This window comes from Culex pipiens, chromosome 2 (assembly GCF_016801865.2).
Source record: "Culex pipiens pallens isolate TS chromosome 2, TS_CPP_V2, whole genome shotgun sequence".
NCBI lineage: Eukaryota > Metazoa > Arthropoda > Insecta > Diptera > Culicidae > Culex > Culex pipiens.
The window spans coordinates 219,021,051-219,048,079 of record NC_068938.1 but is presented as its reverse complement, the minus strand read 5'-3'; the positions used below and the strand labels follow the sequence as shown (position 1 = coordinate 219,048,079).

The 27,029-nt window shown below is 35.0% G+C and overlaps 1 protein-coding gene across 1 annotated transcript in view; it reads left to right on the top strand.

The window, feature by feature from the left end:
* LOC120432556 (limbic system-associated membrane protein) overlaps positions 1-27,029 on the top strand; it is a 185,252-nt gene that overhangs the window by 132,404 nt on the left and 25,819 nt on the right. Inside the window, exons 3-9 of the mRNA XM_039597785.2 lie at positions 1,247-1,393; positions 1,454-1,654; positions 1,727-1,848; positions 6,375-6,522; positions 14,097-14,194; positions 16,076-16,197; positions 24,045-24,225. Coding sequence (XP_039453719.1) covers positions 1,247-1,393; positions 1,454-1,654; positions 1,727-1,848; positions 6,375-6,522; positions 14,097-14,194; positions 16,076-16,197; positions 24,045-24,225 — 1,019 coding nt within the window. The remainder of the gene's footprint in view (positions 1-1,246; positions 1,394-1,453; positions 1,655-1,726; positions 1,849-6,374; positions 6,523-14,096; positions 14,195-16,075; positions 16,198-24,044; positions 24,226-27,029) is intronic.

The following is a 27,029-nucleotide window of genomic DNA, read 5'->3' as shown; positions in this document are numbered from 1 at the left end:
CGTGCGTGTGTGTGCTCAAGTTTGTCATCAACGCCCTACTCGATCCAAACTAGCTGTGACAGTCAACAAGGGATTTTGGATGGTCGGTAATGAAAGTTTTGGCGCAAAAGTTTTCCACCTGGTTCCAGAGCTGGGAGGATGGGGGAGCTTTTCCGGGAGCTTAGAAGTTGGTTGTTCGACGCGTCACGCGAATTACACTGGGTTGTCAACATTGGCTTTAATGTTGGATTAAGAGGAAGAATTGCATTAAATTTTCGTAAACCAGTGTTCAGAAAGTCATTAAAGGCAAGAATGTCCCCCCTTTGATCCTTCCCTGAAGCCAAGCTCAGAATATTCATAAGTTTTCCCCTCTTCCGAGAGTCTGCGCATGAATAAGCAATAGTTAATCTCTGATGCTGCTCCAGTTTGAACTCCCCGTGGGGGAGTGCCCAAGTGGCGGGTCAAACCGTAGGCCACATGTTCTCACATTCCTTGCACGCATCACCGGCTGTAATTTACGTGGTCGGTTGAGCCGAGTTTCATGCATGCCTGCATGTCAACCTCAACACCTGGCCCGGCCAAGTGTAAGAACTGACCACAAATCTTACTTGCTTGCGGAGATTCCGGAGCTTTTGTGGACCAAGGTCACCACAAAAGAGCAAGCAAAAGGTAAAGAACTTTAATCAAGCTGTGATGTCATGCAAAAACAGGAACTCCCCGTCAATCTTGCGGAAAATTGCTAATTGAATCGAGCTCATTCATCGTCGATTATGGTTTTCAGGAAGAGGAAAATTTTGCTGACGTGACAAAACATCATGGGGAAGGTTTAGGTTGAGCAGGAGGTGCTGAAGCGATTGAATCTTGCTCAGTTTTATGTGAAAAGCTTGAAGGAGGAATGATTTGCAAGTCTAATCGATTCTGCTCCAGGAGACGAGGTTCATGATGCATACGAGGGAGGGAGGTAGAGGGTGGCAATTACGCACGTGATGAAACGTTTTACCTTCTTCCCACGTGCAGACAGTCGCACACACCTACCCAGGATCAGATCCGATTAATTGACGATGGTAATTATCACTGGAGCAAACGAGCAAATCTGCATATGAAAGAGTTGCCAGTAAATTGCCGTTTGAGCTTCTGAGAACGGTGTTTCAATTTAAATTTGCATACAAAATCGATACATCACAGCGTCCACCATCAAACCGTCATCAACCGACCTCGACCTGGCTCGATTTTAACTAATTTAACACCTTTAATGCTTTATTAATAGGACTTTGCCTTGCGAGACCCGACCCGTACCACTCCGCCAGCGACGTGGAGCTTCAGACCGTGGCGCCAAAGTTTATGACCCGGGGTCACCTGTACAAGGCCATCATCGGTGACTCGATTGAGCTGCCATGCAAGGTGAAGGATCTGGGTGAGTATTTTTTATTAAATTTGGTGCTTTTTAGTGTTAATTTATTTTACGCCTCCTCAGGATCCTACGTGCTGCTGTGGCGCCGGGGGACATCGGTCCTGACGGCGGCCAACCTGATGGTCACGCGGGACGCCCGCTTCAAGCTGATCGAGGGCTACAACCTGCAGATAGCGAACGTGAAAATCCAGGACGCCGGCGATTACATCTGCCAGATCGGCGACAACGAAAGCCGGGACCAGGTGCACACGCTGGAGATCCTGGGTAAGCCTTCGAACTTTTAGCTCACCGTACATTGTACTAATCGGTGACCATTTTACGTGGAATATTTTGCAGTTCCCCCGACGATACGGGTGGTGCCCCAGAACAGACAAATCACAGCCCGGAAGGGCAGCACCGTCACGATGGAGTGCAAGGCTTCCGGCAATCCGGTGCCCGCCATCTACTGGCACAAAAAGGTAAAATCAATATCCGTTGCCATCAATGGTTTTTGGGTGGTGTGTGTTCCACTAACGGCGATAATTACATTTAATTTGTGAGGTTATTAAAATTGTAACAAAGGCTCGGCCAGCATCAAAAGCACTTTGGGCTGATATTGATGGGTGCTGCGCTATTGATTGAAAGTCAGCCTTTGAAGTGAAAATTGGCAATTTTTCGGCAAATCGAAATTTCATGCATAATTGTGAAAATTCAGTCGATTCGTTGAAATTGAACCCAATCAAATATTAATTTTGAAGATTGTTTTCCACAGTTAAAATATCATAACATGGAATTTAATTTAATTGCATGCTCTTTAAAACAGAAATGTCTAAATTCATGATGTCAAATAAAATTTCCTTTGGGCCAGCAAAAACTTTGAAGTTTTTCAAATCAATTAAAGAATCGTTTGGTATAAATTAAAGAGATTCACATTCAAAAAAGAAACAGTTTTGAACGACAAGAAAGCTTTCAGTGGCCCCTAGGTAAATGCTTGAATCATTTTTTTTATTTATCGGAACCTGTTTTGATTTCAGACCTAGAAATTTATTTAAAATATATTTTTTAAACAGATTCCATTCTTTTCGAATGCATTTCAAATTTAAAACAATGAACGTTAATTTACAAAAAAAAACCTTGGGCTGCTACAACCAATAATTAATCATTTTAAATACCAACTTTATTGAACTTCTATATTTATTGACCAATCGGTTTCATGTTGCATTTTGCTTTTGCTACTTATTTATTAATTTTTGTACTCGTATAATATATTTTAAGCTTAGTGCACTGGTTTTTATCAATCCAGAAAATTTCAACAGTGGATTTTCTATCAGTTTTGTGACAAAAAACTAATGTCTATATGAAACATGTGGGGGCCTTTCCTATGACCAAAGAAGCAATTTTGTGGAATTGGTTCACCCATACAAGTCTCCATACAATTTTGGCAGCAGTTCATACAAAAGTGGTACGTGAATATACGAAAATCTATAACTTTTGAAGGAAATTTTCTGATCGATTTGGTGTCTTCGGCAAAATTGTAAGTCTGGAGTTTTTTTTTTTAAAGTCCAATAAACCAAATTTCCAGTTTTTGCTTTTTGGGTGACTTTGAAACCACCTTGAGTCAGGGGTATTAAAAAACACCCAAAAAGCAAAAACTGAAAATTTGGTTTATTGGACCTTTAAAAAAAACTCCAGAAGTATTGATTAGGACTTTTCAGAAAAAATAGGAACAAAAACTGCCGATCTGAAAAAAAAATTTTTTAAATAAAAAAAAGTAACTTTTGAGACATTGAATTTTTCGATCAGTTAGGATTTTTTTGAGGTGAGCTATTTAAAAAAAATAGAAATTTTAGTCAATTTTAGTTTTTTTTAATGAAAGAAAAAATCATCAATTCGATGCCTCTGTGCTCTCTTGTACTAAGCTTGCTGGATTTCCTATCTAGTTATCATAAGAGAGTACAGAGGCATCGATTTGTGAAATTTTGTGAATTTTTCGAAAAAGATTTTTTTTAATCAAGACTAATATTTCAAAAGGGCTAAACATTTCCATTTTACGTAGCACGCGTCACAATAAATACTATAGATAAAATTGAAGCGAAATTGGTTGTTTCTTTTGAACTTAATCAAATTTAAATTCATTAATTTAAAAATAAAATTAAAAATTGTAAAATCTCTTGAAGGATACAAAATGTTAGGTTTATGAGGATAAACTTTTTTTTTGATTTTTGTCACTCCTACAACAAAGTTAGACATTGTTCTACTCTTGAACATTTAGTTTTCAATGAAAAAAAAAATTTTTCTGGATGAAAAAATATATCCCTAAAAAAAATAATATCCACTAAAATGACATGTCTTGCAATTTTTCGTACTTAGGGAAATTTCAGCTATTTTAAACCTTATTTCAACAATTTTTCATGATTTTTTTTTTTAATTTGAGCAATGCTAAATACACAAGATCTCTTTTTTCCACGGTATTAAGCAAGAAATAGTAGAAAAACATGTCATAGCTAAAAATATCAAAATCAAAAAGTTCACCCCTTCGTTGCGAGATACCGTAAACCGGGGTGACATTGAAAATCTTTTTTTTAAATATGAATCAAATATAAATAAAATATTAAGATATCAACTGAGCTGTGAAGAGAAGTACTCGAAGTACCTTAAGAACGAGTTTTCGCCAAATTATGAAAAGTTTCAAAAGTTGGTTAACTTTAATTATAAAAATATTAAGAAAAACAGATAGTGGACTTAATTTTCGAATTATGAAAAAATATATGCGCAATTAATTGCCTAAATTCATTTCTAGGTTACAAGTTGCAAGAGTTTATTGAAACAGAAACAAAAAATATGTTAAGATTTATAGGCATTTTCTGTAGAACAATTTTCAAAGCGAATTTGTATAAATTTTATTCAAAGTTTATACTCTTAGTTAAATATAAACTAAATTTTACAATTTTAAAATGAAACAAAAGAAACCGTGGTTGACTATCAAACAGCGATTAATTCGCTCTTTTAAAATGACTTGATTTTTAAAAGCTGATTATATTTGTAGTGTGATGTCCGAAAAAAAACAGCACAAGAGTTTCACATTTTAACTTGAAAAATCGATTCAATAATTTCCAAGATATCATCGATTGAAGATAGAAGGCTATATGAGTGGCACTTAGAAAACCTAACTTTCGTAATTTGAAAAAGTGTGATTTTTAATGTAAAAAAGTAGTTTTTTCAACTTTTAAAATATATTTTCTCAAAGCTGGACGAGGATGGACACTGCTTTCAAAATCACACGTGAATAGTTTTTCCTGAAATTTTCAACCTGAAATGACCTTAATTTTAAAACGATGCATTTTATCATAATTTACCAAAACATTTTTTGATTCCAATTATTCCCGAGTAGTCCTGATCTTAACCTAAAACTTTTCTGAAGACACTAAATCGATCAAAAAATCCTTTCTAAAGACCACAATTACTAAATATTTGCATAGCACTTTTATATAAACAGCCTTCAATTTTAACTGAGACTTGTATGGAGAAACCAATAAAAAATAACTTATTTTGATCTAGGGAATCGATGGATAGCGTTTCTTTCAAATTAGAAAATATAAAAATGTCTTCTATTTCTAAAGACCAATTTTCGCAAACAAGTTATTTCTGCCAACAAGATAAAGTCATATCATTCCCGGACGGGGAGATCTGGACGTACCATCAAGCTTCGCAAGTTCCATCGACAAGGCATATAAAGCTCGTAAAGCTTCACCCTATTAAGATGGCCCCCTTACGACGACAGCAGCTGACGAGAATGCGAGGAGGCAAAATCTTATAAAAGTGTCTCCTGATGTGGATTTCTCTACTTTGATTGGCCTTTTGAGCGCTTTTTCCACCCGCCGGAGGAAGAAATTCCTGAAAGCTGCGTCTTGACTGGTTGCCATTTTCGTTCCTTTTTTGTTACATACTAACACATAGAGGCACAAATGGAATGGTGATATTTTCCGCTCCACATGTGGGAATTGATGCCATCAAAGGAAACTACTGTCTTTTCTTCTTCTTCATTCGTGAACCAAGTTGCATCTTCATAGGGAAAGAGAGAGAGATCTGCTGACTGAACAGCTGCTCCGCAAGAAAATGCTCGAAATCACACGAGATGAGTCCTGCCGGAGTATGAGACAAGGATTGCGATCTGCTGCTACTGCCAGTCAGCGTTCAAAGCAAAATCCCATTTTATTCCAATGTGTAATCGGTTGTGAAATCATTCGTAACTATTCAATAATAATAAAATTGGAATTTATGACGTGGATGAAGACATTCATTCCAGGAGACATTCGAGAGCTGAAAATATCCCACTTTGATGCATCCGTGCTAGCTTCATTAAAAGCTAACTAAGTTAGTTCGACCACTTTTTCCTCTCTCACAGCCGAGGCCAACTTATTTTTTATGAATTTTGTCCCGCATCCTGCTTACATAATTCACTCTGGCAAACTCATAAAGTCATCGCATAGAGTGAAATTTGCTTGTTTTTTTTATGTTTGTTTGCTTCCGCTGGCAATATCCCTGGAGATTCTCTTCAGAAGGAAAAGTGGTTGGAATTTTCGCAACCTGGGTGTAGAGAACCTTGGTTTAGTTTATTGTTTGCGGAAGTTGTGCTTTTCTCTTGTGGGATATTCTCTCGTGAAGGGGGGGGAAAGTGTAATGAAGGTGATTTTAATTAAATTATAATGTATGCACCATTTTTGTGGCAGTGGGAAAGACTTGTTGGTATTGACCATGTCAATTTGATTAGATATTAGATTAGCGCTCTCTTTCTCCCTGGTCTGCATGAGAGCTTTTATTTCAGCAATCAATCTTCATCTGAAAGAAGTGCATAAACCCCATAAACCAAAGAGTGTTAGTATTTAAACGAACATTTTAGTAGCTCCTCAAACCACCCTCGACTTGAAGTGTGTTAGTCTTGCTCCATTTCCACACAGTAAATATTCATTCTGTTCAACTTTTTTTTCCCCCACTCAAACTGCAGGACTCGTTCGCCGGCTCGTCCCATCTGTCCGAGAGCACGACGATGGTGCTGGAACGTGTCGATCGGCACCACGCCGGAATCTACCAGTGCACGGCGGACAACGGCGTCCGCGAGGCCGTCCACGCCGACATCGAGGTGACGGTGCTGTGTAAGTATCTGACTTTGTCATAAATCTTTATTGAACTCTAGAAATAAACTCGTACGTAGCTTACAGACGTCCCACACTTTGCGGGGGGAGGTATTGAGAGAAAATTGAGAGAAACCGACAGAAGTGAAGTAAATTTGCGTAATTCAAGGGAAAGTTGAAGCTTTCAGGATTGGTTGGAGGAGTGTACCATAACTACAACTGACTAGCTCAGGGAAACGGAAACGGAAATATGATTGTGGCTTTGCAGCTTGTTAGCGTGGGAATATTATTGGATGTGCATTAGAAATAATTGGTTCTCCTTGTGAGCCATGAAGTACGTGAAGGAATTGACTTCTCAAGGCTAGGTTAACAACTGCAGGTAAATTGTTGAATATTCGGCTAATTTATCAAACTATTTTTTTAGGTGCGTTTAAAGTTACGTCAAAGTGTATCGGCAAGGCAAAAAACATATCTGAACATGCAAATTCATTGAAATCACTAATACAATATAGTTTTTTTTTTATGCAGAGTTCAATTGATTTATAAATTTGTTTAAGGTAAAACAGTGCTTGCATAAAATTTTCGCCTTTTTTCTTCTAACAAAATTTCTAAAATTATATCGGAATTTGCATCCCAGCTTTCCCATTCAAGTCTTCCCATCTGCAGCACCAATTGAATACGAATGAAACCCGCTTTCGGCAGCCTCTTTGAATAAATCGTTTGAACCCCGTTTTAGCATATCCTCACATACTCAACCGGGTACACATTGAAGTGAAAAAGGGTTTGTTTTCGGAAAATCTCCTTTCAACTCGGGGGGTTGGCGAAGGAAGCAAAGTCGATTTAAACCGAGCCAAACAACTCAAGCTTGGCTGAGCTTTGAAATCGGCAACATCTTTCAGCACTTACTAGGGTAAAGGTTTGCATTTTCAACCTATTTTTTTGCAGTTTGGTCAAACGAGTTGAAAATTTGCCCAAATTTCCAAGCTTGCTCAAAGAGTGAATGTTAAATCCAGTGCCCAAAATCGAGTCCTGTTTGTTTTTGTGTAGTGCTAATGGGATTCACGTGGCTGTGGTTATCGAATTTATGCACCCGAAACACATGTGCCTCCCCCCTCCCCTCCCAAATGGGGTACCAGTTCGTGAATTTATTCCGAGTACAAATTGGACTGGATTTTGCAGGCTCATGCTGAATCTCGAGTGCTGCTGCGCTGAGAAACGGATATAAAAATTTAAATAAAGGTAAACATTTCCGCCCCCAAATTGAAACACACTTCCAGTTCCAGAACCTCCGAAAAACCGCACACACAGCTCCGGGGAGCACTTGCCGATATCCTCCCCCCGCTAGTTCCGGCGTATCGATGCGGTTTGGAACAACCCTGGAGCAGCAAATGGAACGTTATTTATTTCTTTGGAAATTCGCAATCGATAGGAAAAACAGCAGCAGCGTGCACAACCAAACACTTAGTGCTGGAAGGCATTTTTCCCTCCGTGTTTTCCGTGTGTAAATGATTCCGCTGGCAGCACTAAAAGCACGTACAGTCGGAAAAAGGAGAGCCGGAGCAAGATTCAATATAAATGCATATTTCGGATGAATGCAAATTTCGCCATGATTCAGCACAGTTGCAGCGCAGTTTGCAGTTCTGCTTCGAATCAAACGTTTCCAGGGTTTGTTTGGAAAATAAATTCTTCCTACGGGAACAGTTTGTTGATTTAAAGTAGCAGATTTTTTCTGCACCAGAACCAACCAGCTCATTCGTATTCAGGAAGCTACCTTATCGATAATTTACTTGATGGGCTGCACTCGATTGCTCGAGGGAAAAAGTAGCATTCGCAAAACCAAAGCTGTGCACATTCCTTAAATTTATGGTTTTCCCCCTCCCCCAACTCCTCTTAACCGAAAGATAAGCCATTACACTAATTATGCGCAGCCAATCTGGGACCCGCAATCCTCACCACCCAAGGAAGAGGAGGGAAAACGGCAAATAATGACATTTCTTAGTGCAAATCCAAAGTTGGCCAAGATAATGCAAAGTCAACCCGGAAAGACACTAATTCTTCGATAGTTTCGTTTGCTTACTTCCGTCCCCGTCCGTTTTCCCACTCGTTACTGCCAAGATCTGGCAAACACCAGTTCCAATTCAGGTGGTTTGGAGATTTGCAAATATTTGCCTGTTGGCTGGAGTTTCTCGTGGTGTAAGGGGGGAAAACGACGAGCAAGAACTCTAAATGTCGGTGCAATTTACTGTGCCATTACTTCCGGACGAGTTCGACGTGAGCAAGTTGGGTGAGAGATTGTGATCACTTTTTTGGGGAAGAATAAAAATTTGCCGAGCAATGTTTTTTTTTCAAAATTTAAAAAGTAACATAAAATTGCCAAGGAATTGTTTTGTTCGAAATAAACAGGTTAGGTAGTTTATTGTGTTCATTGTCAAAATTGGCCACCAGAAAATTAAAACATTTAAAAACATAAAATAGTATTTAATGAGATTTTAGAATTCTGGACCTCAACCACCAGTAAATACAAAGGGTGTCAAATTTGGTGGGATTTATTTACCTTTTTACCGTAACTTACCATTAAGTTCTATAACTTATCATGATTTAAATTGTTATGAGGAAAAAACGTCCCCGAAATCTGCCGATTACTTTAATTCATTAGTAAATTATAGTAAAATTTAGTTTAATCATTTGAAAAAAAGCTCAATATTCTTATGGATTTCACAAATCGATTCAAAGTCCTGAAACATGTTTTTATTCACGCAAAACGGGAAATTTTTCAGTCAGATATCTGATATTCTGAAAAGAAATGAAAAAAAAAAAGATTATACCATTCCCAACTTCACCAGTTTTTTTTATAAATATACGCATTTGTTCAACAACAATCTATCACCATTCTTAGAAGTAAAATTAACATGACTTTTTTTACTGTGTAAAGCTATTATTTTTTATAATGAATTAAAATTGACAATAAAAAAATCCTAAAAATTCGTAGATAAAGGTCACAGTTTTCAAGTTTCAGTTATTTCACGATTTACCTGAAAAAAAATCATCTTTGCTTCAAAAAAAGGTTTTAAAAAATTCCATAAAAAAAGTTTAAAACATTTTCTATGATCTCTGTTTGGACTATAAAAACCAAATTAACATTCCAACGCCCAAGGCTCCAAAAAAGTTGGAACGGTAACTTCAACTCAATGGTTCTCGGGCATAACTCAACCAATCAAGATGAATCTTCTTTCCAGTGATTTGTTAGGATGTCTAGATGATTCTAGAACTTTGCAGAACTTAATTTGATCAAATCTGTAATTTTTGCGATCAAAAACATCGTTCCAACTTTTTTTTATTCACGTGGTAAAAAAAAATCGCCACAAATTCCGCGGAGGCAGTCGTTTAAAAAAAGGTGGAACGATGTTTTCGGTCGCAGAAATTACAGATTAGTTCAAATCAAGTTCTGCAAAATTTAAGGATCATCTAGACATTCTTACAAATCACTGGAAACAACAATCGTCCCGATTGGTTGAGTAATGCCCGAGAACCAGCGAGTTGAAGTTACCGTTCCACCTTTTTTGGGAGGCTTGGGCGTCCGTGTAAGTCAGGGGTGACCAAAGTATGGCCCGCGGGCCAAACGTGGCCCGCGAGGTGAGTTTTTGTGGCCCGCGGACCCATTTTTGAATGATCATGTGAAATGGCCCGTTGACCACTTGTGAAGTGATTTTATACTTTATACGAAATTCAGGTTGATTTCATACTTTTTTAATGCTCATCTTTCTTTTATTTTGTAATAATAAAAAAACTTATGATTTATTAATTTTTTGAACCTCATTTTACTGCACAAATATTTTGATAACAATTCTTAATAATTAAAACAACTTAATCCGTTTCTATGTTAATGAAACTAGTAAATATCGTCAAAACTTTCAAGAAACATTTTTTCGAAAAAATATAAAACGTTCAAACTTGACTTAGGTAAAAATCTGAAATAATTACAAAAATATAAGTTTTTCATATTCCAATTTGAAAGTCATAATGACCCTTTTTTTGAACTGACCCTCACTTTGCGCTTAGAAAACTTCCCTCAGGATTCGAACTGATTATCCTGATTATTCTCTACATAAAGTTGGCTAACGAATCTGATTTACTACCATGTTAAAATCGGAGGAATAAGGCTGTTGCAAATATTTTACAAAGTTTTATCGACTATCTCTTCCCTTCCCCATTAATAAATTTTGGCTCGAGTAATTGAAGGCAATTTTTTTCAAAAACTTTAAAATACGAATGAAATTTTTAAGTACAATCAGCTGAAATTAATTAAAAATGCATTCCTCTGCGTTTAATATCATTGTGAGCATTTTTGGGAATTTTAGTGAATTTTCGATGAAGTTGTAAGGCTGTAAGCGTTTTTTCGTTAAAATGTTGTTTTCTTCGAATCTAACATTTTTTGAAAGAAAAAAAACTAAAACAGCTAAAATAAATAATTTTCTTACATTTTTTCCATTGAAAAGTTGAAATTCTGGCTCTCAAAAATTATTTACGACGAGTGCTTAAAAAGTCTAATTTTGCACCGAGTTCCATACAACATTTTTTGCAATTCCGAAAATGCATTTTTTTTTAAATAACCTATTTTGTAAATTTGGCCCGAAACCTCATTTGAGCTTCAAATTTGGCCCGGATTCAAAAAACTTTGAGCACCCCTGGTGTAAGTTGTACATGCGTTGGGCGTTCCAGTGTTAAGAAAAATTTTGCAAAGAATTTATATAAAAATACATTGGTTTTTTTTGTTGTAATTATTATGCTGATTTTGTGACACAAAAATGATAAAAGCGTTGTTTCAAAAAACTTGAAATAGGTAATTGATTATTTTTGTAAACTCCAAATCCAGCTCTTAGGGAAATTAAAAAAAAAAAACATAAAATATGAGGACCATTTTAAACATTTTTTTTTTCAGTATTGTTTCTGGCATTAATTTAGGGCTGGTGAATTTTCACGGCGAAAAACTATTATATTTCGCGCATGCAAATTGCAAAACATCGAAATTTTACAGCAGTAAGCAGATAAAAAATACAAAAATAATTCAATTATTGATTTTTTTTTAGATTTTCATTCGCTTAATTTACGATTTAGCTGTTTCTATTTTATTAAGATTTCAGTTATTTAATTTGCAAAAATATCTCCAAAAAAAAGCACATTCTTAACCATAGAATCTCCAGCAGTACAATCAATAAAATTAACGAAGTATTTTTTTTTTTTGTTATGATTTGCAGCATAAGATAAATTTCAGTATTTTAAAAAGTGTTAGCAAAACTCCGATTATAGCAGTATTTTAACATTTCGTCTGTTGTGTGCTATCTTGTGACAACGACCATTTAGTACTATTCGAGAAAATCGATTTTTAAAGTTTGACGATAAAAAATTTTATAACTATGAATGATAGAGGCAAAGTTTTAAAAGCAATCGGTTCGTTTTCTATCGCTTAACAAACGTTCCAAGTTTCAACTAATTTGGTTACACCAGTTAAAAGATACAGTATATTATGTAAACAAAAGTCTGAAAAGCACGTGTCACAAGTGTGTTTCGAAAGTAAAATTGTACTACGTGTCACAAGTGTGCACAAAATTTCCATACAAACTAAAATAGACTTAAATCAATAGTTTAACCGACTTAATCAGTATATTTTCAAAAACAAAAGATTGCATTGCCTTCAAAAAATGTGTATCAACATAAATTTGTAGAAAACAAGAAAATTTTTCCACATTTTCCAACTACATGTATAACGTGTCACAAGTGTGCACGATCATTTTGATGATAAATTGGTCTATGTCACAAGTATGTATTGCGATATCCGGGAAACGGAAGCGAGTTTCCAAAATTGGGTTAAAGCATCTTGTAGTGTTTGTCAAGTATAGCAAAACGTCAGCATTAACTCATTTTCGATCAAAATGGTCTATGTCACAAGATAGCACACAGCTGACGATTTGATATTAATAATTCCAGAATATATGATGAAATAATTGGAAAATAGTTATTTAAATTTCTTTAATGATGTATTTATTGGATTTTAAACCAAATTGATTAAAAAATATTTAAACCCCAATTTTTTCCGATTTTCTTCAAGTTATATGAAAAATGTTGATCGTATTCAAAAAGGTGTTCTAATTTATAACCATGCATTTATTTACCACTGCTTCAAATATGTTAGTTAAAAATCTTGTGAAGTATTTGAAAGAAATAAAAAATCATAGTTTTAATAGACCAATTTGCAATGGATTATTTCGAATTTCACGACCAAGAGCAAATTCCACGGATTACGCTGCATCTGCAAAATTTCGAATCACTGGTTCTAGGCATTATTGAAATTTCGAATTATAGAGGCTATTTGAGAATATAAGAAAAAGATATTGGTTTTAAGCACAGTTTTACTACACATTGCAAAACTTGTAAACAATGTATTTTCAGTTGATTTAGACTGATTCCTGTTTTAATAAAATTTTAGTATTTTTTCATTAATATTTATTTACGTTTCGGATGTCTTGAACTTAAGCTCAGATTAAAATTAAAATTTAATTAAAACATTCGTTTACAATAAATTTTGTTTTCATTTTTCAGATTAAAATAAAAAATATCTCAGCATTTCTCACGAAACGGCTGATTCAGATTTTTTTTTATTTTTATGTTTGTTGATTTTTCGTGCCAAAAAATGCATTAAGCCACAATAACTTGTCCGTACATGGCTTTATATAATACAAAATAAACAATATTTTCTGATTAAAAAACTGTCATCAGCATAATTGCAGATGGCGATAAGAAAAATTCAGAAAAAGTATTCTCAGAAAGCAAATATATTTTTTTTTATATAAAAATGGTAAAATTTCCAAAAAAAATGCTACTTTTGAAGCAATGAAAAGAATGGTCATTGACAGTTTGAAATTTTGTATGGAAATAACAATTTTTGAAAAATCTTTACTTTTCAAAAATATTGAAAATCTAAGATGAACCGACTGTCTTCAAAGAACTGTTTTCAAGTAAAATTTGTTTGAGGGTTGATTTCTAATCTAATCTAATCTAATCAGACCCTAGCGCAGCCAATCTTTCGAAGGGATCCTGGAGAGTACCTTAGGTTAGATGACGCCTAGCACTCTTCTTGTCATTTATTAACATTTGTAGTGCGCCATTGCATTAGAATGCATTGAAACATCACAAGCGTTAAAGCGGCCAGGCCTACTGCGTAAAGCCGTATCGCAGAGATGACTCGTAATTGGGTTGAGTTTGAGCACTGAGTGTTCGAACAACAACACAATTCTGAATCGACAGGGGAGGAAGAAGCGTGGGGACACACCACCATACGCTCCGAGATTTGGTTGTTTTCGTTGGGAGCACCATGCTAAGAAGGTTTGGTACTCCGGGACCCTCTGGGATGAGACATTGTATTTCCACGAGTATTTGTTTGAGGGTTGATTTGAAGCATTTTTTTATATTTTCAATGGATTTGTTTTTAGCAACTCTCAATACGACTATCAATATAAACATTGTTTTTTTTTGTGTAATTTTATAAGTTAATTGATTTTTTTGAATCCAAATTTTGTTTTTCCTTCTCTTTTTTCCAGCACCCCCGGACATCACCGTCGAGAAGACGTGGGTGCACGCCAGCGAGGGCTTCGACATCGACCTGATGTGCACGGTCCACGGCGATGTCAACTCCGAGGTAAGTTCCAACGAAAAACTTGTTCAAGTGGCATTTTTCGAGAGCTCAAATCCAAAAACTCGCACCACTTTGAAGTCGCTTTTTGATCTGCAGCGCACCAAACGAGTTTGAACGTTCTTTCGCGAATAATCGTCATCGTTTTCCTCGCGCCCAGCTGAACTGCCTTATTTCGTTAAGAGGGGTTTGCGTAAAGTTTGTTGTGCGAATTTTGGCTGAGTGTCACTCGTTGAGGGGGCCCCAAAACTTTGTCATATTTTCGCCCAGGATGACGATGGGGAAGTTCTTTCATCTCGTTTACTCTCCGGGCAGTCATAAATTGGGTTCGCAAATTTACATCCGATCTCGTATTTTGACAGCTTTTCCTCCAGCACAAGTTGATATTCATCTTTCCTGCAGATTCTTTGAAAAACGGGGGGAAGGGTGGCGCCACTTTCGCTAGGTTGCGTCAAAATGGTTGAGCTTTTGGTACTGTGAGGTGGAGTTACTTTGAACTTTGCCTTTTGTATCGTTTTCCAACTAAAAGTTTGCTCGAAATTCCAAATTTCCACAACTTCACAGTAGTTGTTTCCTTTCTGAATAGTTTGCCCACCCGAAAAAGTTATGCTTGTTTGCCATTCGGGCTTGGCCAGCAGGCAAGAAGTTTTCCGAGTCAAAATTTACTCAACAGCATCACTTTTAATGGCCGAAAGAAGTGAAAAGTTATGTTTGGCACCCGGGCTATCATTCCTTGAGGTTTGAGTGGGTGAAATTCTGCAGGTCAACAAACAACACCCGAGAGCAAGTTGGACGAGGACGCGAAAAGTCGCCCTGGTAAAACAACACAAAAATTACCGACTTTTGGGGGTGGCCGAAACTTTGTCGTTTAATGTCGCCCTTGCTTCAAGTTATGCCGGGAGTTGATATTTGTGGGTGGTGGTGGAAATGTGTTGGCCTCAAAGGACTCAAAGGTGCTGAGGTGAACAGTTTGTGATACTTTTTTGAGTGTTAACTTTTTTTGTGTTACTGGAAAGTAACCTTTGGTCGCGCAAAACGTTGTTGGCTTATAGTTTGTAAGCTGATTCAATCATGTAATTACGAAAGTTTCTGGACAAAGTTTTAAGCCCTGTTTCAAGTTAACAAGTTCTGACTTGTTTGTGGCACTTTACAAGGAAAAAAACAATCTGGATTTTTTTACAACAAGGTTGCGAAACCTCTCATAAAAAAAATATTAAACAGAGATCATTTATCAGTCAAAACTCGTATAAAATCAATCAAATCGTTGAGATTTCAGGAAAAAATAAACTTCTTGCAAATTTGAAAAAAAAACAAATTCACCTATTTTTTCAACCTAAATTAAAATGAAAAAAAGAATCTTGAAACGACCAAAAACCCTCTCCCTTCTCCATGTCTCAGTATTTTCCGATCTCTCATACATTAATTAAAACTTTAATCTTTTTTGTGCATCTGCAAAAGTCTCTCTTGGTTCCCCGAAAATCCCAAAGCTCATTGTCCTTTTTTCCATCCTCACTCTCTTCTTCGCTCCTGAGCAGCTTTCCGGTTGGGCTCACTTCCTTGAGAAAGCGGCAAAATGGAATTTCCCCTTCGTTCCAGGGAAAATGTTCCCACACAAAAGTTGCCACTAGCAGCTAGCTGCGAATAATTATGAAAATTATTTCACGAATCAGCACGGGTGCTAAATTCAACTCCCTGCTGAGCCTTTTTCGCAGGGAGAGCATGTGAATTCCATTAGTTTTCCCAAAATTAGGCGCGGATTAAAATAATCATTAGTTTTAGTGACGTCTTGGGGAATGCGTGCGAAGATGATGACGAAGACGCGCGCGTTTCTACCTGAGAAGACAATTTTGTTAAAACTCAAGGCAGGAATTTAATTTTCCGTTGCAGATGCTGTGGTACCAGAACTCGTTTCTGCTGGATCCCACCGACCGCCGGTCCATGTACTCCAAGGGTGACAAGTACACGCTCAACATTCGCAACTTCCAGCAGTCGGACTTTGGCAACTACAGGTGAGTTACCCCCACTAGAATGAAGAACATTTTCATTGCTGTCATCAACCATTCTCGCTGGTGGTGAGAAATTTGAGGGAAAGGGCAAAAACATGGCGACTTTGGACGACCTCGCGGGGGAAAGTGTCACAAGATAGCTCAACTTTTTCATTAAGTGAAGAGTATAGTGCATTTCTCCTGCAGAAAAAAAAGGATGATGAAAAACGGAGAAATTAATACTTAACTTGTTTTTTTCTCTTTGTTGATGATTCGCTTAAGAAGGGGGAAAAATGCGATTATATTAATGTAGTCAAATGAAAAAAAAACATGATGAAGTTTTCTTCCCCCAGAGCATGTTTCATCCAACAAGAGGTCAGATAAGTTTAAGGGTTGGATGAATATGTTTATTATGCAAACGAATGTGGCGTATGATCAATTATGAACCAATTGCTAGTAAAAAGAATCGAAATAAAAAATACTAATCTGGCTTGGTTATTGTGTTTCAAATATCTGTAGTTCAGAAAGTATCGATAAAATTTGAGGACCCCGTGGCGCGGTGGTTAGCGGCTTCGGCTGCCGATCCCTCATGTGGGCTAAGTGGCCCGGGTTCGATTCCCGCCCATCTCCTCTGTGTTTGTCCCGTTAGTTAGTAAATTCAGTCTGAAAAGACGGTGTGATGTCTAAAAAAAAATGTATTAACAAAAAAATAAAACTCAGCACTTGTAAAATACTGCTATTATATGAACTGAATTTTCTGACCAATTTGGTATCTTCCACAAAGTTGTAGATATTGATAAGGACTATTGAGAAAAATTAGCACACAGAATTAAAATAACGATTCTATGAATAACATTTTTTCCACAAAAACTCATTTTTTAAAATCCATATTTTGTTTTTTTTTGTAAACCCCAGAAATTTTGAGCCATAGCGAAGTTAAGCCAGAAATAAATTTCCGCCGAGTTATGACTTTTTGAAAAAAAAAAGTTTTTTAATCGAAATTTCAAACTTATTTTGTTTACCTATTTTTTTGATTAAAAAAGAATGTACAATCGAAAAGTACTTTACAGATTTTTTGATAAAGTGCCAAAAAATTTGCTATAAAAGTAAACAGATTAAAAAATCACGTTAACCACACAAAAAAATTAGTGAATATTGTTAAAAAAAATGTCCAAAATGTCAAAATTATTGTAAAGTACTTTTGTTTCAAATTAAGTTTGAAAAACATAGTCTGATTATTTTTTTCGTTTTTAATAATGGGAACACTGCCTAATGAATGAATATTCAAAAAAAAGATTTTCCTGAAAAGACGCAGTCCACTTTTTTGTGTGTGAAAAGTCGAATTGAAAAAAAAATGTTTTTTGAGTTTAAACATTGTTTTTTAAAGTTGCAATGGAAGTTCTTCATATTTTTGCAATAGTTTTCTCTCTATAAAAAAAATCATATTTCTTAATTTATTTATTTTTACTTAAAGTTGATTTATCAACATTCGTGTTTTTTAATTTTTCGATTTTTTTGTATGTTTAATGGGACTCAACAGGACATCCTTTATGCAAAAATCTGGTAATAAATATAGATATAAATAATTGGAAAAAATGAACTTTGATAAAGTGCCACAAAATTTACTATAATAGGTAACAGGTTAATAAAAATCACGTTATCCACAAAAAAAAACAATTTTGAATGAACATTTCTAAAAAGATGTGCAAAATATCGAAATTTTTGTAGAGATTGTTTCGTTTTCAAATGGTTTTTTTTTCAAATAAAATAAAAGTGCGATTTTTTTTCGTTTTTATTCAAAAATTATGATTTTTTCGAAAATCAACATGATTGCCAAATAAATGCCACTGCTCAAAAAAAAAATTTTTTGTCATCTTAAAGATATCTTAAAATAAGACAAATTTTGTGTGCAAATTCGAATTAAAAAAAAAGATTTTAGGGTGTAAATATTTTGTCAGTGAAGCTCTACGAGTAGCTCTTTTTATTTTTGCAATCGTTACCTTCTATGAAAAACGACATATTTATTTATTTTAAAGATATAAATAATTGAAAAAATGTAAATTTTGAAAAATATTGAAAATGTGGTAAATAAAATTGAAAAAAAAAATATTCAAAAGCCTAATAAATCTTTAAATCGGTGCAAAAAATAAATAAATTAATAATTAAATATCACACGTCATACCTGATTTCAAAAAATTGTAGACATACAGTTTCAAAAAATACTTTTTACATTATTAAATCATAAAAAAATTTAAAAATCTCAATAAATTATTGAACATATTTTTTAACGACTTTTTGTAATGTTATCAAAAAGTCTTTATTTGATTAAAAATACATGAATACCCATTATGCAATGTATTCTGTTAAGATTTACAATTGATTTCCCAAGTTTTTTCATTAAAAATGTCAATGCTAGTAATTTTTTTTGAGCCGTGATTTTTTTTTTATAGAAATTGTGAAAAGAAGACCAAATAAGCCTATAATTCTTCAACTGACGAAAACTATTGATTCGATTTCAAAAGTTAAAAAATGAAACTTTTGGAAATTTGTCTAATGAGAAATGTTATATATTTGCAGACCTTTTCAAAAATGAGCTTGATTTTAAAAATTTACTATATTTCTATTGAAGCGATCAGCAAATTCTAGAAATGCCTGAGACACTGAATCGATTCTTAAGATATATAATTTCTAGACTGGTTCGTCGTTGAAAAATTAAAAAAATGAACAAATCAAATAGGAAAAACAATTTTTGAAACCGGTTGTGCATTTGATTTTAATTTTGTATGGAAAACATATTTTTTTTGTAATATGATTTTTGTATACGTTATTTTCAATTGAATTTTTAAACCAACACAGTAGCGTTAAAATTTCTTTAAAATTTCCTGATAAAAGTACGGTGCTATCTTACTCCTGTCAAAAAATACACCGTCCCTAAAACTGGTCTAAAACGTGTCTTTGCTCGAAAATTGTGTTTTATACCAGTTTTTAACCGCTGTATCGTTTTACAAAAGCAAGATAGCACCATACTTTCTTCGGGAAAGTTTGAAAGAATTTTCCCAATTTTAACGATATTATGTTAGTTTGAAAAATTTAGTGGGAAGTGAAAATTAAACAAATCAAAATGAAAAAGGAGGATTTTTTTCACAAACTCCCATACTAAATTGAAATGCAATGCGCTAAGTTTGGAGGCAACCAATCGCTCCCAAATTGTGGAGAGTTGTTTAGGGTCCCAAAAGCAACTGCAACCGAAAAAATCTTACTCTAATTTTGAATGACCACTATGGAGACTTGTATGGACAAAAATAATGATGCAAAGTGACTTCTTTTGACATAGGGAATATAAGGACAAAGTTTCATACAAATACAAAAAATAAAAAAAAGGTCGATTTGCAAAAACGGAGAGAACTTCTCAACTCAATATTCTATACAAAAAAAAAAGTTTCCTGGTATACAGCAGAAAGTAGAGATAGAGATTAGTTTTCCATCAGCTTGAATGTGCCAATCTCACCCAAGGATCAACTTTTAAATAAACTATTCAAGATATTGTTAAAAGTTCACTCAGCCGTAAGTCTTCTTTCCGAACTGAAGACCACCTTCCGTGCGGAAAAGTCCAATCATAATAGACCTCAACTCATCCGATTAAAACCTTCACCCTTCACCCTTCCGATTCACCCCAAGGAGAAAAACTATTTCCACCCAACCGAAGTCACTAATCTCCGACAAAGCTGCCTCTTTTTCCGATAGAGCTGCAACACCTTCAATCCCTTCCCCACCCCACTCTTTTTCCTCTTTTATACTCGTCCTTTTTTGCAAGTTTCAATTTTCCCCACAATAAATCACACTCCGGAATAAGGATTTATTATCTTCTTATAGTTTGGCCCCGGCCGTTAGCCGTCGAAGCTTTTTCCCGAAGCGAGAGCTTTCCATGAGCCGGTGAACGGAACGTGAAGTCTTGAGCCTATTGGAAGAGGCATTATCGTGATGGTTCGGTCGCTTTTCTTCTTTTCGTGTTTTTTCTTCATCGACTTGTTCCTTTCACCAACAAACGACGGACCAACCAGTGGAGAAGGAGCTTTTTATGATAGTACTTAGCGTAATCATGTAAATTTCAATTCAACTTTTTCTGCTCATAAATCATCGTGCCATTCAAATCGCGGCTCGGTTGTCGGTCGGCTGTTTGGTTCTTCCCACTCTGGGCGTTGAGGGTTAACGGGTGAGAGGGCACACATACAAGCTGAGAGGAAGTTGGGGGCGTGAAACGGACAGAATTTACAGCACCATTCAAGTGTAATAAGTATCATTAACGTCGATATGAATTCTCAATTTGCGGATAAGCCGAAGCCTAAACTGAACCCCCCAGGGCATGGTAGGAGTTGAAGTGTGGGGGCGTGTCTACGCGATGTAAATTGGATGCAGTTTTGGGAATTGCCTGCTCCTTTTGGATAGCCGCTTCAGGGGCGATTTGGGAGAATTAAGAGGAAATTTGAATACGGAATGAGTGCACTGAAGTGATGTTTTATTAATGATGTAAATTATCATTCACTTTGATGCAGTTTACAAATGAATTTAATACAAATTTTATATTTTTTATTCTGTCAAATGAAACAAAAGAAAATTGAAAAGAAAGATATTTGAAGCCTGAACATCGAATAAATCTAGTGACCATTGTTTGTTTGTAAGCAAAGTGAGTGTGTGAGTGAGTGAGTGAGTGAATGAGTAAGTGAATTATTATGTTTGTTTAGAAAAAAAAGAACATTCGTAGAAACTCGGCTAAAACGTGTATCGATACATGAAAACTATTTTAGTAAAATGGCAAGTCAATTATTTTATGCAATGAATTGATTTTTCTACACCGACGTTCTAGCTCAGACCTCAGCTCGACCAAAACATCTCTACGAACTCAAAAGAGAGCTTCATTAGTACATTTCCTAATTGTGAAATTGAATTTTCAATCCAAAACCCACACACCGAGAAATTCTCCACCGTCAATTCCCAAAAGTCCCTTCCCGGGTCAAACTCACCATAAATTCTACGTATCACTGTCGGTGGCCGTTTCAATGTACCACTCCCGGGTTGTCCGGGTTGTCCAGAAATGGCACACTGGGCACTTGGCTCCCCACGTCCCTCCGAGAATCGCAACAGCAATGGGAGCAATTTCAAGAAAAGCCAACACTAATTTTCCTTGCGGTTCAGATTTCACCAACCAACTTTTGCCCCGCTCCAACAGAGGAGGATGCGGAGAAACGAATGGAAAGTGAAGGTGAAGTTGTGTGCCTCCTCTCGCTCTGGAAAAGTTTTTAATGATGAAGATGAAGCTTTCAGCGCCGATTTTCTGGGAAGAGTTTCAGATGTAGGTGAGGGGGGAATGGTGTAAGATCATGACGATGACGGTGGCACTGCCAGAACTGCTCGAATGACGATGATAATGAGTGCGAGTGACTTGATGAGCCACCATCACCGTCACCGCCGGCATCGCCACCCCGGTTGATGAGAAGATAAATGTCGGTTTAGAGTGGTGCAATTCGGTTTATTTATTGGTCTAATAGTTTTTTTAAGTTTTCCAAGAAATTAACAAACAAAGCTATTCAAAACCCTTAAACTATAACAAATCAATTTTCCTAATTAATCTAGATTTGAATTTTAACAGAAAATAAGAACAGAATATTAAGGTTTTCAAATCGACATTTTTTACAAGATCATATCAACACATTAACCATTCACTGTTCACAATTCACAATTCACAATTCACAATTCACAATTCACAATTCACAATTCACAATTCACAATTCACAATTCACAATTCACAATTCACAATTCACAATTCACAATTCACAATTCACAATTCACAATTCACAGTTCACAATTCACAATTCACAATTCACAATTCACAATTCACAATTCACAATTCACAATTCACAATTCACAATTCACAATTCACAATTCACAATTCACAATTCACAATTCACAATTCACAATTCACAATTCACAATTCATAATTCACAATTCACAATTAACAATTCTCAATTCACAATTCAAAATTCACAATTCACAATTAACAATTCTCAATTCACAATTCAAAATTCACAATTCATAATTCACATTTCACAATTCACAATGTGCTTGTGTGCTATCTTGTGACACGTCTGCTGTAAAAAGATAGGACGTGTCATAAGATAGCACACAAGCGACGAATTCACAATTTACTATTCCCTTCTTTAATTTAAGGGTTAATTAAAGAGAAAAACCCCTACACTTCCAATTTTCAATTTCCAATTTCTTATTTCCAATTTCCAATTTCCAATTTCCAATTTCCAATTTCCATTTTCCAATTTCCAATTTCAAATTTCCAATTTCCAATTTCCATTTTCCAATTTCCATTTTCCAATTTCCAATTTCCAATTTCCAATTTCCAATTTCCAATTTCCAATTTACAATTTACAATTTACAATTTCCAATTATCAATTTCCAATTTCCAATTTCCAATTACCAATTTCCAATTTCCAATTTCCAATTTCGAATTTCCAATTTACAATTTACAATTTCCAATTTCCAATTTCCAATTTCCAATTTCCAATTTACAATTTACAATTTACAATTTACAATTTACAATTTACAATTTACAATTTACAATTTCCAATTTCCAATTTCCAATTTCCAATTTCCAATTTCCAATTTCCAATTTCAAATTTTCAATTTCCAATTTCCAATTTCCAATTTCCGATTTCCAATTTCTAATTATCAGTTTTCAATTTTAATTTCATTTGAATCGGCAGATGTGATGAAAAAAAAGTTATCTTAACTCGTCACAAACGCGTGTTTTTTCTTTGCTCTAAAAAAATAGTAGTTTTCTCTTGATCTTATTAGAAAAACATTTTCTTAATTTGAATGCACCCATCAAACAATTTAAAACTTTCGTAGATTTTTTTTTAGATATTTTGAACATGATTAGTTCATAAACAAAATATTTATTAAATCGTCACTGATTTTTATTTAATTTGAAGGTTCAAAGCAGCTCTGAAAAAACATAAATTTTATTTTCGTTAAAAATATATATTTGACTGAGTTGCTAGTTAAAAATTCTTGTTTTTTAAAGAATAAGTTTTTAAGTGTTTGGGTTTTGTAATTTTTAATAATTGATAAGCTATTGAAAATCTTGGGTTTGGAGCATGTAATTCAAAAAAATTGAAGCTTTGCACCACCCTAAGCAAATCCCAACCAAAGTGTGGGACGCAAATCGTACCGGTGGGCTGTTTGAACAGCGAGGAAGGACATTTGCTGCCACCGTCGCCGCCGGTGCCTGTTTTAAGAAGTTTATCTTACCAGTCCCAGGGAAAACTCGAAATTTGCCTGCCAGCATGGAAATGATTCAGCATGCCTGCTGAAAATTGCTGTATGGAAACCGTCAGTCAATTATTCCTGAAAGCGAAGAACGGAGGACATTTTCGAGAACGAGAAAGTTTTCCTGAAAAGGCAGGCCAAATCGATCGTTTAGAAATTGTTTTTCCTTCGAAACTCATTTGCCCATCCACTGGTTGGGGTGCAGAATCTGCTTTTGAGTTTCCCGTGTGAATGGATACAATTATTGAAAAAGTTTTTGCCGAGCCCGTTTCTGATGGATTTCAAATTTTGCCACTTTGGGAGCTCTTGGAAAAGTGTGGTACAAGACAATTGTCATCGAGAGGCTTTTCTTTTAAGGGGGGAGGATGACAAGGGGATCATCTCAAGCATTTCGGCACGTAATTGTCGAAGTTTTCTTTGGTTGAAGTTGAAGATTTATTGTTGCTCAGAATTTTTGTTTGTACTTTAAAATAAAACAGGTTTCTAATTGATAAAAGAAAACTCAAATCCAAACCTTCCTCTTCTAATTCCAGTTGCGTGGCAGACAACGCCCTCGGCCGGACGAAAAAGTACATCGAGGTGTCGGGCCGGCCCGGCCCAGCAAACTTCCTATCCCCGGCCTACAGCAACTATCTCGACCGGTACAACCTGACCTACACGATCGAATCGATACCACCGCTGGACGAGATAAAGCTGCTGTACCGGAAGCTAATGGTAAGCCAAACTCTGAAACCGGTTTCGATTTATCGACCTGAAATGGGCCAATTTGAGGGCCAAAAAGAGCAACTATATAATTAATATTGTGCTAGGTAATCGTGATGATATCAATTCTAGAGCTAATCTGGGGGCGAGCGAGCAGCGTTGCAGATTAATGGCGGAGGAAGGAATTAATGATCCATTTGATTTGATTCACGCTCCGAATGATTGATATTACTCTCCGGGAATGATTGCATTAGTAAGTGGGTGGAAAGGGAAGCAATGCGTTGGCTATTTTTACGACGCCCGCTGCTTGTAGCTTATCTGGTGGAAAGCTGAGGTTAAGCAGTGCGATTAAAGGTCGAGGCGGTTTGTCACTTGAAGGATTTTCTTTCATTCTATTACGAAAAATGATTAAAAACTAAATTTGAAGCATAATCTGAGAAAAATAAATAACTCTTTTTGGAAAGCAGAAAATGATAAAATTTGTTTTTAAATCAAATTATAAAAAATTAATAAATTAATCGATTTCGTTGAATGATATTTTTCCAATTGTTTAATAGTTTGTAAATTAAACCGTTCAACAAAATTTCTGCGCAGTCTGAACTCGAGGGGAAGCATGAACTTTGGGGTTTCCAGAAACACGAGCACTTTAAATTTTTCCAAAATATTGAGACAAGGCTGAATGGCTTTCATTCAAAATGTGTATGTATTACAAATCGATTGGTATTACAAATTGGTCGATTGAAAATCTATCAAAACAATCTTTCAATTTAATTACAAGACAAAAGATAGTTCTGTATTTTCAAACAAAAGTGCAAAATTGTAACCCAATTTCTACAAATAAATGCAAAAAACAGAAGTTGTCTAACATCCTTCCTCTCTTTTCGAATTTGAGCTCCTCATTTCTATCTAATTTTTTAAACAATTTTACTAAAAATGATGTCATGGTCGGTCATATGACCGTTTTAATGCATCAATATTTAGTTTTGCGAAATATTGATGCATTCAAACGATTTTTTTAAAATAAAGTCCCATCTATCCAAATGAATAAAATTATAATCGGTCTAATTACTATCAAGGAATGTTACTTTATCAAACTTGAACGTTTTTTTCTAAACAAAAATATTTTGTTTTATTTTTTTAGGAAATTGTTAACCTTATTTAAAGAATAAACAAAAAATCACAAAGTGCATGAAATCAACTTCAAAAGTTTGCTACCCATAAATTTTCCTTTTCATCACTTTGGAGACGTTTCAGGAGAAATACAAAAAGTCACGCAAAAAATTTATCTAATTGGTCTAAAAATTGAATACTTATCGATCAAAAATATAATTAATTTTTTTAGATGCAAAAATATATAAAGAAGTTATATTAAATATCATAAAGAGTTGAGCCTTGTTGAGATTATCCGATTTGCATGGATTTTCACATGTATATTTTGAAATTTTGGATCATATTCGTATTTTTCTTTAAAATCCACGAGAAAAAGCTTAAAAGTCCATTCTTTGTCTAATTAAATTCAGAATTTTAACATTGAAATTTAATAATCAAACATTGAAATTTAATATATCAAATTCATACTAAGAAGCTTTTGCAGTTTTCATCAAAATCTTGAAAAAAATGTGATTTTGTTCTACTAAAGTCGGTTGATGTAAAATGCATTTCTTTGTAATGGCAAATACGTCTCTTAGTCAAATAATTGAAAATTGTAAATCTTTGTTATAAAACAATGCAAACGGTTTGGAAACATATAAATGCTTGCAGTAGCTGAAACAGTGCCGTTAGTGATAACATTGAGTTTTCATAGGGAATTTAAAAAAATTGCCATTTTTAATGTAGAAAAATAACTGAAGTGACAAAAAATAATTGCTTACAAGCAAAATTGTTCAGAAAATTGTAACCATCAAGATAATGGTTTTGGTTTTGGTGCCAAAAAAAAAATTAAGGTGGATTTTTGAAAGAAATTCTTGAAAATTTTAGACAACAAAACTCATTTTTCCAACTTTGACATGTTGCCAAAAAAAATAACGAAAAATAACGAATATGAATTCAAAACATTATTGGTTGAACTCCTGACTATAATTGAAAGTGAAATACGGGGAATTTTGAAGGCATTTTTCAAGGTATTTGAATAAAATTTGATATTTTTTATGATGACGACCCTTTTTCATTAAATTGCAAATCACAAGCTCTAAAAGATTTTTGGGAATTTTTCGTTGTATGAAAACATTGTTCCTTAGGCAAAAATCTATCGAAATCCAGGTGAGCCCGAAGGTTTCCGCCTCATCGCCTTTTTTTTGGAACACACTATTGTTCAGTTATATGTTTTTTCCATGTAATTTTGCCCGCTGAATCTGAATCTGCCCTTAGAATTGAGCCAACGTATTAAAATATCGATATTTGGTCATATTTTAGGTTACTATAGTATATATGTAAAATTAACATAGAAACCCAAAATATGACCAAAAATCGATATTTTGACACTTTGGCTCAATTCTGGGGGCAGATTCAGATTCAGCGGGCATAATTACATGGAAAAACATAGAGCTGGACAATTTTTCGAATTTCGCTAGGGTGGTCCTATATACTTTTCCCTTGAAAATTAAGCATTTTCAAATCAAGATATCTCGAGTTTAATGAAAATAACCCTTAGATTTACATCGTTTTGACCTTTAAATGGCTGTAACTTATGACCATTAAGTCCAAATTGACTATTAATGTTTTCTTTCTAGAGCTCAAAAAGTGCCTCGAACATAACTTTTCTCTAAAACTTTTTTTTAAACCTGAATTGATTTTTGAAGGTTTGCTCAGGTGCTTTT